The sequence below is a fragment of the Fusarium tjaetaba genome, assembly GCF_013396195.1.
Source record: "Fusarium tjaetaba strain NRRL 66243 chromosome Unknown NRRL66243_c0000107, whole genome shotgun sequence".
In the NCBI taxonomy this organism is placed as follows: Eukaryota; Fungi; Ascomycota; class Sordariomycetes; order Hypocreales; family Nectriaceae; genus Fusarium; species Fusarium tjaetaba.
In genome coordinates, this window is record NW_023501303.1 from 38,899 (window position 1) to 51,988 (window position 13,090).

A 13,090-nucleotide genomic window follows, 5' to 3' on the forward strand; every position below is an offset into this window, starting at 1 on the left:
CTGACAAGCTCAGCTGACAGTCTAGTAAACTCCCAGGGGCCAGTCGTTTCAGATTGTTGGAGAGAATGTCGGTTCGTAGAGTCAGATACCAATGCCGATGGGATGTTGTTGAATGCTGCTATTTGAACCCATAGCCAAGTAAATTCAGAGTAGGGATGTCATTGTACCAAAAGAGATAAAGAAAATTCCATGGTCGTGTATCATGCAAAGGATCATGCCCGCAACGTGCGTCGTCTCCGCTGCCAGGTATAGATAGAGGAAAAGACGGTTCAAGGGAATAGGTCATAAGTCGTCAAATCATTGTCGTCTGAGAACGACGGGATGGATGAGGCATAAACCAGCTCAATATGCTGCAGCAGTAGATCCTTCGCTTGTTGCAACAGCAACTAACGCCTCAAGGCGGCCTAAAGAGCCATTGCTGCCAGGTCGTCCCTGTTGCTGCGGTTGCTGTTGCTGCTGGGTCTGTTGATGCGGGTGCTGTTGCTGCTGAGGGTGCTGGGGGTGCTGATGATGTTGATAATTTTGTGGGGGTGGTTGTTGTGGTGATTGCTGATATTGAGGATGTAGTGGTGCTTCTTTGATAGGAAATCCACTGAAGCCAGTAAAGTTCGGATGCACCATCCTATCCACGTGAGCCATCCGTGGATCTTGCTGCTCCTGAGGAGATCGGCCGTCTCTATGGACGGAAACAGGCCCATTATACCACCCGCGACGCTTATTTTCTCTCGAAGTTGTAATAGATGGGGCAGAGACTGTGTGTTGATGGAGAGATCGTGGGGCAGAGGTAGGGGGAGGCTTGGGTCCCTGGTATACGGGAGGCCGCTCCTCGAAACGAACAGTAGGAGGATTGAGCCGCACGTGCTCGGCTTGAGCCTGCACAGCCTTGTTTGCTTCGGAAGCCCAGCTACCCGCACTATCACGAGGTGGTGTACTGTGGTTGATATCAAGGCGATTAAGGCCTCTCTGAAGGCTCGCATCATACAAGTTGAGGTTTCGTCTCTCGTCCTGCATCGGGGTTTCGGGGAGATGGGGTGGATAAGAGGCTCGAATCTGAGGCTCTTGATCGACCATCATGGGCGAAGGCTGTCTCCTTGGTGGGGTGGCAGGTGGGAGAGGGTCGAACGACTCAATACCGGGCAGGCGGAAGGACGACTGAGAAGCGGAAGGGTTCGCGATCGGTGGCGGTGGGTTCGGACGGACAGATGACTGGTTCACAACGGAGCTTAGCTGACTGGGGTTCCCATTGATATTGCGGCTGTCTGGATGCCACGTTCTTCGGCGCCAATCACCCTCCGACATTGACTCCCTTCGGGACCATTGAGAAGTCGATGAAGGAGTTGGGGATGGAGGGATGCCGTTACTGTTTGGCGGGAGAGCACCCACATTCGAAGCATTAGCGGGGCCAGGCCCAAACATCATTGGTCTTCCCCCTGGTGCTCCGGGGGATTGAAATGGATTCCCTGGGACACTCAAACGGCGGCCTGGTGTCCGACTTCCAGAGGTATACATGCTGTGCGATCGTGAGTGTGATGTTGCTGGGGAAGAAACGCCTGGCCCCCATCTGGGGCTGCTCTGCCCAGTTGAGAAGGTAGACGAAGTTGGTGTTCCGAAATCACTAGGAGAAGCAGGTCGGTAGTGAGGGTAAGACCCCTCCATAGCACTCCGGTAAGACTCCAAAGATAATCGCGAGCGAGGGTCTGCCATCACCAACGGAGGCGGTCGCCGTCTGGCATCTTGAACGCTGTAAGCCGAACCGACAGAACTGACACTGGTGATACTCGAGGTAGAGAGCGACTTGGAATGTCCTCTTTGAGGACCGCCGGCACTACCACCTGTTGATGCTCTGGCTCTATTACCGGCTTGCCGAATTCGATCAGGCCGCATCTGCCGTTGAAACCGGGAACCAGTTGCAGCTAGCGAGTCCATAGGAATGTTCTCGTTGACATGGACCGTCTGTGCATGTTGCCTCAAGTTATCGAGTCTTGAAAAGCGGCGAGAGCAGTGACACTGGAATGGGCGTTCTCCTGTATGTTTTCTGTTGATACAAGTCAGCATTAACGACAAACCAAGTCAGGTCGAGGGACCAAGGAAGACCACAAACCTGATATGCCGGGCAAGATGCTCGCTCCGCGTAAAACTCAAATTACAAGGAGGATAGTCTGTACAATAGAAGCGCTGCGACTTTTTCTTCTTGCCTGACCTGGGTCCGTCTGCTCCAACACTTTCGTCGTCGGATCCAGCCCCATCCTCAATGGTGCCAGTCTCCCCATCGGAATCGTCCATATCAACGTCGCCCGAGTCTCCTGATTTGGTCGAATGCCGTGAGTCGTGACGCCGAGGCATCTTTGGTTTCGGTGGTTGTTCGGGCATCTGTATTCCTTGGGGAAAGGGACTAGATGGCAGTGGCTTCTGGCTGGCCAGGTTGAAAGTTGCCCTTGTTGGGGTCGCACCATCGTCGGCAGGTATTTGTGAGTGTGTATGAGGGGCTGTGTTGGGTCGAGGAGTTGCGGTCGATGAACCCATGACGTCTTCGCGGGAGACCGTCATGGCCAGCGGGGAATTCACTGGACGAAAAGCGGCCGCCATGGCGACAAAAGTTCGAAGTCGATACTGGCCGCAGTATTATCGATATTAGTGACGATATTACCGTTGCGCGGATCCGCCTCTCGGGAAAGGGCGAGAAAGATGCCCGGAGGGTGCAACGTCCTGGTCACACAGGTACGAGAATTCGGTCGGGTAATCGTTATGCACCGCTATATGTGCTGTCGGGTCTGCAATGTTTTCACTTGGATGCACCGACAATCTCACTGAGACAGAAAACCGCGAGACGGCCAAAGGACTTAGCAAAAATCGCGAGGCGGGTGATGACGGCCACAGGCAACCCTGTGGAGGACGAAAACCTTCTGGCGATGGGGGGGGATATGGAGATAAGAAGTAATAGTCCGAGGAGTCAGGGTGCAACAAGACACGCACACACAAAAAGGGACATGTACAAGTCAAGGCAGAATACGGATCCCAACGGGATAGAGGGATAGATGTAAGGGGTCAAGAAGAGAGACAATGAGGATGGAGAAACAGGGAGCGTGTGTGAGAGTTGTAAGAGAATGAGTAGAGGCGTTCTCAGGCTCCTACAGTACCCACGACCTGCTAACTAAGGCCCGCCTTAGAGCGTACGTAGAAATGCCGGCGGGGAGGGAGGCGTGCGTAGTGGTGATGCAAGCCAGCCAAGGTCAGGGCCTAGATCCGCAGAGTGACACAGACCAGACTGAGATGAGTTGAGAATTATTCTTTGAGTAAATGCGAAAGCGATGCAGCCAAACCCATTCGACGGAATAATTCGTCGCTTCCAGGGCTATCCTTTGTGGTTGCAACTTGAATTCATCAAGGGATAACCGAGAAAGTCAGAATCGAAACTATATTGTATGTGTGTTGCTTGCATACAAAGACTGCAGTAACAACGTGAACCAAAACGTGCGTGACGCAGAAAGGTAGGAAAAAAGGTTGACAGTCGCAAACTGGTGAGTCGAGACAGGGGCAGAGAGGGAAAAAGTGGCAGGGCCGCAGGGGCAAGCGTGGCGATGATGTATGTCTATGGTTGCTTTTCCGCCCCAAATCGATTGTCTGTGGAGTCCGGATCCGGGATGGGTGCATGGAGGCAGGATGGAGTCGCCCAACTCTCTTGTTTCCCTTGCACTAAGACAGAGTCTTTGTTAGTTGCGTTGCCCGACCAATCAATCTAGAGGTCAGCCACCTCACGTCGTCGTGCTCACTGTTGTCATGCTCATTGACCTGGATCACCGTAGTCCGACAGGAACCTAATTCTTTAGGGTTCTCCAGCTGGCTGCAAACCCAGCCTGGCACTGGATGGCCGTGGCGTGGGTGTTGAGTTTGGCTGGGCGCGGAGCTCTGGTCTCGGTTCAAACGGCGCCAACACAATTCTCCGCTTTGCCAGTTTGCGACCGACCACGGGCAGCTCGTCTCGTCTCGTGGGAACCCTGACAGTGGAGGACAAGGCACCGCCGGCTTTGGTGGGGAGCGGATTACAGTTGCAGGATGAGTCGATGGATGCTGCTTGGGAGTATCCGTATTCCTGAGCGGTGACTGTTGGACACAATAAACCTGTATTCGAGGTGGTGGGTAGGATTGCAGCAGCTCAGAACGATTTGATTAACTGTAGTATCCAGCCCCGCGGGTCCAATTCCAAGCAGAGGCATCAAGGACTGATTGTCGTTTCACAACAACTTGCTGAATAATTCCATCTTGAGGGCACATCGAACAGCAACTCATGCCAGTCAGAGCCGCCAGGTACAGGTCACCTGCACTGTTGAGCAGGGGGCGGGCCAGGTACATAGCGCCAGCATGTACCTGATATGACCCATGCGAGGTATAACCCTGCAAGCGTTGTAGCTTGATCAACCAACGAGCTGCAAGCTAGTGGTAAAGCAAGCTGACAGTTGACCAGCCTGTCCAAGGATGATATGGACACTGAAAAGCACCTAGTCTCTCGGTGCGTTGTTTCTCGACCGCTTCAGAGGTAGTCATATCTTACAGAACTTTACTGATACCAGGTGAAGCGAATCCTCAACGTAGCTTTAACAATGCGTATGCCTGTGAGCCAGTCCTCCTAATACTCTGGATCAGGGTACAAACCCAACTTGCAGGATTCGCGATAATACGGATATCGTCAACCCAGAAGGAGCCAGCATGCATGCGAGGGGTTGGGTTCTCAGCCTTGGGTGGATCAAGGGCCCATGTCAATGAGGGTTGGAGACAGCGCTTTGATGATTTTCACCCACAGGGACCCCAAAACTACAGCTGTGCGATGGTAAAAATAAACCTCGCGCCAGTTGCATGTTGAACCAAAAACCTGTGCTTGCTTGACTCGAAGCGAAGCCGTCCCTGGCCGACCAGCCGCAAGGGGCCGTGTCGGGGGCTTGGCGTTGGACTTGCTCGGTGCAAGTCCACAAATTTGTTGCAACAACACGATTCCGGCTTTCACCACTGTTCAGATGGAGTTTGCCCAAATCTTATTCTCAGTTGCCATAGACATGCTTGCAGCAGCATACCTAGAAATCATGATTCCAATAAGCGATGTCGAGCAGACTGGGAGGCAATAATGGATTGTTCATCGTCTAATCGTCACCCAGTCAGTGCAGATAGCCCAGGTCATCTGGATGCAGCCGGCTTACCCATGCGATGCAGTCTAATCTGATACAGACCCCTCGCCGCGTCCCTAACGCTAACACACAGTCACTTTTTTCTCAGCTTGAAGATAGGTGAGCAGGGGAATGGACAATGGTGCCTGGATCCCGTAGGTCGGTGGGCTTGAGATTCAGGTCGATGATGAACATCGTGCGGGAAGTCAAGCTATATCAAAGCAATGCAACCCTTTCAAATAAAACCCATCTCTCCCGATGATGAACATGTCTTTGCTGCATCGTTATTCGCTTCCATTATCGCGGTCTGATAAATTGGAAGGTACCGTCGCTTTGATGGCTCCAGTATGAAAGGTCTACCACTCGACCGGTCCACGAGGTCCATCCATCGCACTGGCGCCGTTGGGCGCAAGCAATGACGTGAAATGTCGCAAATCAGAATACGCATGGGTGTATCTCGGTAGCAGGTAACGGTCATTGTGGAGTTTAAGCTGGCATTTGATAGTTCGCAGCAAGAGGAAGAGGCTGGCCACTGATTCCGAAGATGCCGTACAAGTCAGGACAAACTCAATGCTGACCTCGTATGACGCACTGAGGGTCAACTGCCAGCACACTGGTTCTCTCAATGCAGGCCGAGCAGCAGGTGCCTCCAAAGTGTTTGCCTGCATGCATCTCACGGCGGTGTATGTTTGCGGATGGATCTAGCGTGCCTGGTGGATCGTGGTCAAGAACCAGGTACTTCTTTCATCCCAAAGTATAGCCAAGGAACGACAAGTCCAAGCTCTACTAGCCACATGAAGCCTTCAAGAGGCTGGAGTCCAGCAATGAAGCATCGTATCAATAGCGAACCTGGCTCTCATCGACTGTGTAGAAGCCGATGCAACAGAATCTGTCCGGGGAGTCCAAGGTTCTGTCTCGCACCGCAATTCTTCGCATAAATGAGGCGCACAACGCAGAGCCAAGGCGTGTGGAGAGAGTAACATGGCTCACATTTGCGTTTCTGCAAGCTCTGGCTGGACGTTGCGCATGCAGCTTGAAAGGAATGCATTTACAATTCGAGGCTCACAAGCTGCCCACCTGATGTGCGGTTGGAAGGATTCTAGTCGTCCACCGATGGATGGTGATTTGTGATCTTGCAAGAATCTTCCCGTACTCTCCTTGTAGCGACAACACGCTGCTGTGCCACGGAACTTGTATGATCCATGAACCCCGTAATAGCATACGGTCAATGATCGACTTCGTTTCTCTCGCCTCGATCTACTGTGTGGTCTTAAGGCGTGGAAAACGTCGGCGATGGGATGTGAAATTGACTTTTGGCGTCTTCTTAGAGAAGGTTTCTAGAGTCCTTGGTGGTTGATTGGCGTATCCCTTGAAGAGTGCTTGAGATGGATACTGTGTGATTTCCAGCCGTGAAGGCTCTCTTTTTTCCGAGGCGGCCAGCTCCGTGATTGTTTGGTTCCTTCGTTTCGTTTCGCGCCTTTGCTGTGCTTCTGATCTGAGTTGTCAATTTTAGCTGTGATTTACAGGCTGTCTCTCCTTGGATGGAGCCGCTAAGAAGTAATGGAAGGCACGGACAGAACCTTTACATACACTCAAACGGAAACCTTGCAAAAGGTACCTTAGGTACATACAGCACTGATACAAGGTACTAGAACATTACCTACGACCTGGAAGGACGTAAAAAGAAAACCTCATGACCTCTGCCTTCAGTGACGAAAAGGCTAAGGTTCCTTAAGTTCAGGTATATCTTCCAGATCTCAGGACCAGCAATGTCGAGAAGTCTTTTACACCTCCACTACCTACTTACCTAGCCTCCACTGCCTCGAATACTCGACCCCTCCTTAGGTCCCGTCTCATCGTTGTTGAACCCCTCGCCCCTCCACTACCTTACAGTACCTCGGAGCTGGAGCTAGAGCTAGAGACGGTAACTACCCCACCCCCTCTGTCTATCCCTCATGCACGTCCCCCTCCTTCCCGTCCGTCATCAGTGCGTCCTGTGACCCTGTATCGATAAGAGATAATCAAGCGGGTGGGATGTCGCCAGTCAAAAAAAGATGAGCACTTCCTTGATGGTGGAAAATAAACGAAACATCTTCTAGCACTATCCACCACCAAACTCGATATCGTTATTATTTAGGCAGGTCACATTTGATTCGACTGCTTACGATCATTGCTGCAGCCCACTATATGCATGTACTGTTCTGCATGATTCAGGGTTCCCTTGGACGCTATCGACACATCCCGATGATCTGAGAAACCCTTTCAGCCGCTGTCTGTCCGTCTTCATCCTTTAATTGGCTCACATGCTGCAGCACGCACTACTGTATCCCTTGAACCTCTCTAATGCTCTCTTTGTTCGTTTGGCTATTGAGAAAGAAGGATGATAACCATGTCCACAACGCCAAGTACTCGAAATCGGACATTTTAGCAAAGCTTCTGGGACCAGCGTTTGAAGAGATGCCCGTTCTCGAACTTCATTGGCAACTTGGTTATTGGTGGCAATCCAGTCAACTGGCGGTGACCATTAGACTTCCAGCCTCTTTTTCTTCGTCGTCCTCTTTCAGCCGCCAGATCTTGAATGGGAGTATTGCTTGTCTCGGTGTTTTCGGGTACCTGGGGCAAGTCTAAAATTCGACAGGCAACCCGGCGGATGCACACCTCGCTCGCCCTTGAGTTCTATGCCATCGCTTAATACCGTTTTCTCGCATCGGTAATTACCAAGGATCACGATAGAGATGCGAGAATTGACCTGCATATACACTAAAACTACGCAACCAGCCGCCGTTTGCGCCTCTTCGCCTTGACAGCTCCACTTGGCGTTGAGGATCAACATTGAGGGTCTTTCTTCAACTCAATGCCGCCTGGCTCATACATATCATGACGAGCCATACTGAAGGTTTGGCACGTCTGTCCAGCCTCGAGCTTCTGGATGGATTTACCTCCAGTGCTATTTCCAGGCACCAAGTACGAGACATTCTCTTCCCGAAATAGCATGGAACATGGGGATTCGCCAGAAGCTTGCTCCTCAGGAATGGATGAGCCACAGACCAGCTTACCGCCTTTTAGTCGTTTCCAACCGCTGGTTGCTGGGAAACAAGCGCCTCTTTCAATATTATCGAATACTATGCGCATGTCTGGGAAGCGTAGCGACCTCGATATCCCTCTCATCGGTCAGTGTAAGAAGAATCATCTCACTTGATATGTACGGTACCTTAATCGTTCCTGGACTACTGTCTGAGCCCTCACCCTAGCCTCTGGCCTGGTCTTCAACCATGCCACCAAATGCAAGGCACGGCGCAGGTTGACGACAGACCTATCCACCAGAGTAACATGGTCCCAAAGGATGTCACACTTGCACCCTTGACCTAACCTCCATGTGCTGGCTTGCACACCAACTTGACGTTGACGACGACATTTGGTGACTCTTTTTGGGGGGACACGCAGTTGAGCCCCGCGTCCGCTTATTCCGACCACACCCATGTGACGACTCCCTCCAGAAGCAGGGGAATATCACTCACGGGTCGGGAGGTGGGCGACCGGTGAAGCAAGGGACTGCGACTTGACTGAACCTGCAACGAAATCCACTCTGTTCGTCGCTTTCGAGTATGTGTTGCCAGCCGAGAGATCTCGAATTTGCTTTGGGCCCCATCCTTCCCAACCTCGCTATTCAATGTTTTGCCGTGTCCTGGAATTTTGACAGTTTCTGATTGTCTCATCACCTTCCACATGGACCCTCAATTTCATGTCGTCTTGAATTATCTTTGTTTCCAAGCCACATGCTAGTGGCCATGCTAACACTATTGCCCGATAGAGGCCCACAGCATTTGTCAATTACCTGTCTTGTCCTGAACTTGTCTCGTCTTGTCTTTAACTTCTCTCGTTCGGGCCTTTGATCGTACACCGCTCTTTTATCTCAAACCCAAAATTCGGAGCCTTGACTTCTTCTGGTGGATCATCCTTCGACATGTCTCTCATCGCCTCAGCCTCACTCTCTGATTGACCTTTAAAGTCGATTCTCAGATCAACTGGCCCGCGATCGTGAAGCTGAACCTGGATCTGAATGCAGCTAACTCTCTAGTGGGTTGGGCTTCCTCTTGACGGTCGGGTTCTGAACCCGACTTGTCCTCAACAAGACATGGCTGCTACGCATCATGACTGCATGCACCTTTCATGCAGGTATCCTCATTCGCGTGCGTGGTTGCATGTACGTATGTACGTCAAAGTCTCATGATTCGATTCACGATCTTCCTGTGCAACCCTTGAAGTCTAACTATCCCTTTCGCATATTGTGCGGAGGTATAGCCCAAGTCTGAAGGCGCATCATTCCTCGGTTCTGTGCCCCCGTCCAATATCTTTGTTTATCAGTTTCTCGGTTCTCTTCGGTGCCTTCAACTTGGTGTACTCATGCTGACTGCCCCTCCCTTGCTCCCTTCGGGGAGTTATGGTAAATTGTACTGTTACACAAGTATTGCTTTCCTACCGTGTCTCTTTATGGCACCTCTGCGGAGGCGATTTTCCTTCTGCGTATCTCATGACTTTGTTTGTGTGTTGGAGCCCGAAGTGTTTAACGATGAGCTCTGGGCGCCACCCTTCATGTTCTTACGGCTCACATCTAGACCTGGCTTTGAGGCTCCGCGATCAACGCCAAGTAGTTTATCGCCTTCAGCTGGGGAACATCCCCGCATGTGATTATCCTGCATACTAAGCTACTGATGCTCCAGATATAGTAAGAGCTGACATCATGATGGTTTAAGTGTAGATCCCCAGGGTCCTTGCCAAATCGTACTGTTGATGCTTCGACATGGTCTGCCCCGCGGTTGGCATGGAGTAACCTTCAGCTACCGCATGGGGAGGGGTTCTTTTTAGATACAATGCGGTGGCTCGTATACACTGCTGTTACTGATACTTGGCAATTGGAATACTCATTACAAACCTTAAGCTTCTTTCACATCCTTAGGTGATGGGCGGCTATTGTCTGGTTGGTGTTGCTACAGGGTAAGCGAGTTTGATAGCCAACATACCTTTCTGCAAAACATACCACGGGCAGAAGCGTGGCTTATTGGGGTGTCTAAGTAATGTAATAAGCACAATACGTGTATCTTCTTTTCACTGTCATAGGAAACGTTTACAGAGACAAGCTCAGCATGATAGCATGGGTATCGTACTCTGACGCAGGGTATTGACACAAAAGGATTAGACTTTCTGATATGTTCGTGATTCAATATCTTTGCCCATCATCATTCAGTTCAAGAGAACTCAGAACATTTTTCTGAAATGTATATCATTAAAACATATTGATTTTCGTACATAGTCATATCTAACAGTATCGGTGTATAATGCGAGTGTAGCAGAACATCCCATGAAAAACACCGCAACAAAGTCGTGGCCAACTATCCATGATAGATGCTTTTGCTTCATCAGGCCCAACAAGACTAAATGTAGGGCGAAATAACAATCCCAAACTTCTCATATAAGTATCAATGCTCACAGCATCATGACGCGCCGTCTCTTAAATATCCAACATACTCCTGATTTGCTGGGGAGGAGCATTAATGGAGTTGTTTGTCTCGGTGCTGTTGCTGCGACCGGTAGATCCGGGACGCCCGGAGGATCGACCACGGCCATGTCCGTCCATATACGGAGGGGGAGGGGGGCCGTCGAGTCCAAGTTGTGCTTCACGGCGAGCTCGGTCCTCAGCGAGGTTGTTAGGGAAGAGAATACCGGCTACGGCTTCCATATTGCGCTCATGACGGCGACGTTCATTCTTGCCAGTGTATGGCTGGACAAACGTTCGCGAAGCATTGGAGCTAATGGAAGCAGTGCCGGCCCGGTCAGAGCGTGGGTTGTTGGAAGCGTCCAGAGGGCGATGCATGTGACCCATCTCGATATCTCCATCTCTGGCAGCAGCCAAAGCCTCCTCACGCAGGTCTCGTTCCGCATCTCCTTCAATACGTCGACCGGTGGCTCTACCACCTCCAATCTCATTAACATTGCGAGTAAGCTTGTCCTTGAAGCTGAGGAGATGGTCACCTCTAACACGGTGCCACCAGGCAGGCTTATTGACGATGCCAAGTTCTCGGTTGATCATCTCACCACGCTCTCGTCTCTTACGGATCAGACTCTTGTCCTCATTAGGGCTGAAGAAACCGTAAAGATACTGAATGTAAAGGATGAGCAGAGTAGGCAGGAAGCCCCAACAGTAGATTACCGGAATGTTTCCGTTGTACTTGACGATGGAGTAGTCAAACTCCCATGAGATGAAGGCCTGATACGCGATGGTAGCCGCTGACAGAGGGATCATAAGCCAGAAGCGGAAAGGGATGTATCGGAGAAAGCCAACAGCGCGGTTGACGATACCACGGTGTCGGGGCTTATAATGCTTGATCGAGTGATGGAGGGAGAAGACGATAGTGAGCCAGGCTACCACGAGACAGAAGGCGCCGACCTTGAATCGAGTATTAGTTGCTCCAGGGACCGCCTTGGCCAATGTCTGCTCCTCCGAGTGCTGTAGTTGGGTGAATTTCCAGCTTCGGGGAACGACCATGAAAAAGTTCAGCCACAGCCAGAGGTAAAACCATAACGGCAACCAAAACTCAACCTTGGAACGTCGGTCATCATCGCGTAGGATAAACGGATTAGGATCGACATATTGCCTTTCCTGCCAGGAGCCCCAATGACGAACAGCTTCCCAAGTCATAGCAACTGTGCCCATGCAGAGGAGGTACCAGAAGAAGACATTGACAGTGATTGGTAATTCTTGAAGATAGTACCGATCGATATCAATGCCGACAAAGAGACTGATAAGAGCCGCCGCCGCACTGAACAAGGCCCAGTACCACTGCCAGCGGCGACCGATGGGATAGAAGCGCGAATCGCGTGGCACGTAGAGTTTTCCATGCTTAGCCAGAACAGTAAGGTTGAGAACAAGAGCAATTCCAAAAGCAACAGCGAACCCAATTCCGACAAAACCACGAGTCTTGATGTTCTCGATCGCGGAATAGCATTTGGTAGCATTGGTCCATGTACCGTTCGGGAAGACGTAAGCCGGAGTATAGGGCGCAAAGGTCAGGTAGCATTTGGAGTTATTGGAGATGGTGTTGTTGCTGTAGAATGTGTAGTTGAAGTATTTGAGGGTGGTGAGGTTGAAGTGGACGCCGCCGAGAATGGTGTCGCTGCTGTTACCCTTGTCACCCTCTGGCCATTCATTTACGGCACGAGCCGAGATATGGGCAAAGGCCTCGAGCAAGCCATTCATATTGGGCAATAGATGTCGAGGTCGAGGCGAGTGCGTGTTATTTCGGCTGCCAATGCGCTCTGGAGGGTATCACGGTCGTTTCGAGTATTGAGGGGGACACCGCAAGCGTAAGAATTGGACGAATCTTGAGCAAATGTCGGTAGTTGCCGCGATGCAATTGCTTATGTATAGATGGGCAATTCACCCTTGAGGAATCGAGAGGGTTGTCAATTAGTAGAAAAGAGTCGATTCAGCAACGGAACGCATCAGGACATGGCTCAAATCGACGAAGATCTCAACCAACAAGAGATACGACGACGCCGAGATGAAGGAAGAAAGAAGAGAGAAGGAGGAGGGAAGTGGTCAAGAAAAACAAAATATCGTAGGTTAGATGCGGATTGGATGGCAATGGGATATGCCGGGCATGCCGTTGCGATGGAGAAACGACTCGCGGCTGAGTGGATGGCAGTCATCTTTTTTCTGGGTACGTATTTCCGAGGGTGTGGAGGTGGAGACGCCGAGCGGTCCGTTTTTGCATGTCGAAATTCTCTCATAGTGAGATATTGAGACACGGAATACGCGGGAAATGGAGATGAAGGGCGAGAAGGATCAGCATTGATAGTAAGAAGATACTGAACCTTCTTGAGTAGGTAGCCAAAAGACGCCAAGAACTGAGGCTATTCAACTCTTGAAAGCACCT

The 13,090-nt window shown here is 51.0% G+C and overlaps 2 protein-coding genes across 2 annotated transcripts; both read right to left on the bottom strand.

The window, feature by feature from the left end:
* Positions 1–342: 342 nt before the first annotated feature.
* On the bottom strand, positions 343–2,586 carry FTJAE_5516 (transcription factor RGM1; the record flags this gene model as incomplete). Its single annotated transcript, XM_037352032.1, has 2 exons — positions 343–2,035; positions 2,102–2,586. 2 exons carry the CDS (start codon positions 2,584–2,586, stop codon positions 343–345), a joined length of 2,178 nt encoding a protein of 725 aa, XP_037207358.1.
* An 8,079-nt stretch (positions 2,587–10,665) lies between these two features.
* Positions 10,666–12,411, bottom strand: FTJAE_5517 (uncharacterized protein; the record flags this gene model as incomplete). Its single annotated transcript, XM_037352033.1, has 1 exon — positions 10,666–12,411. One exon carries the CDS (start codon positions 12,409–12,411, stop codon positions 10,666–10,668), a length of 1,746 nt encoding a protein of 581 aa, XP_037207359.1.
* Between the last annotated feature and the right edge of the window lie 679 nt (positions 12,412–13,090).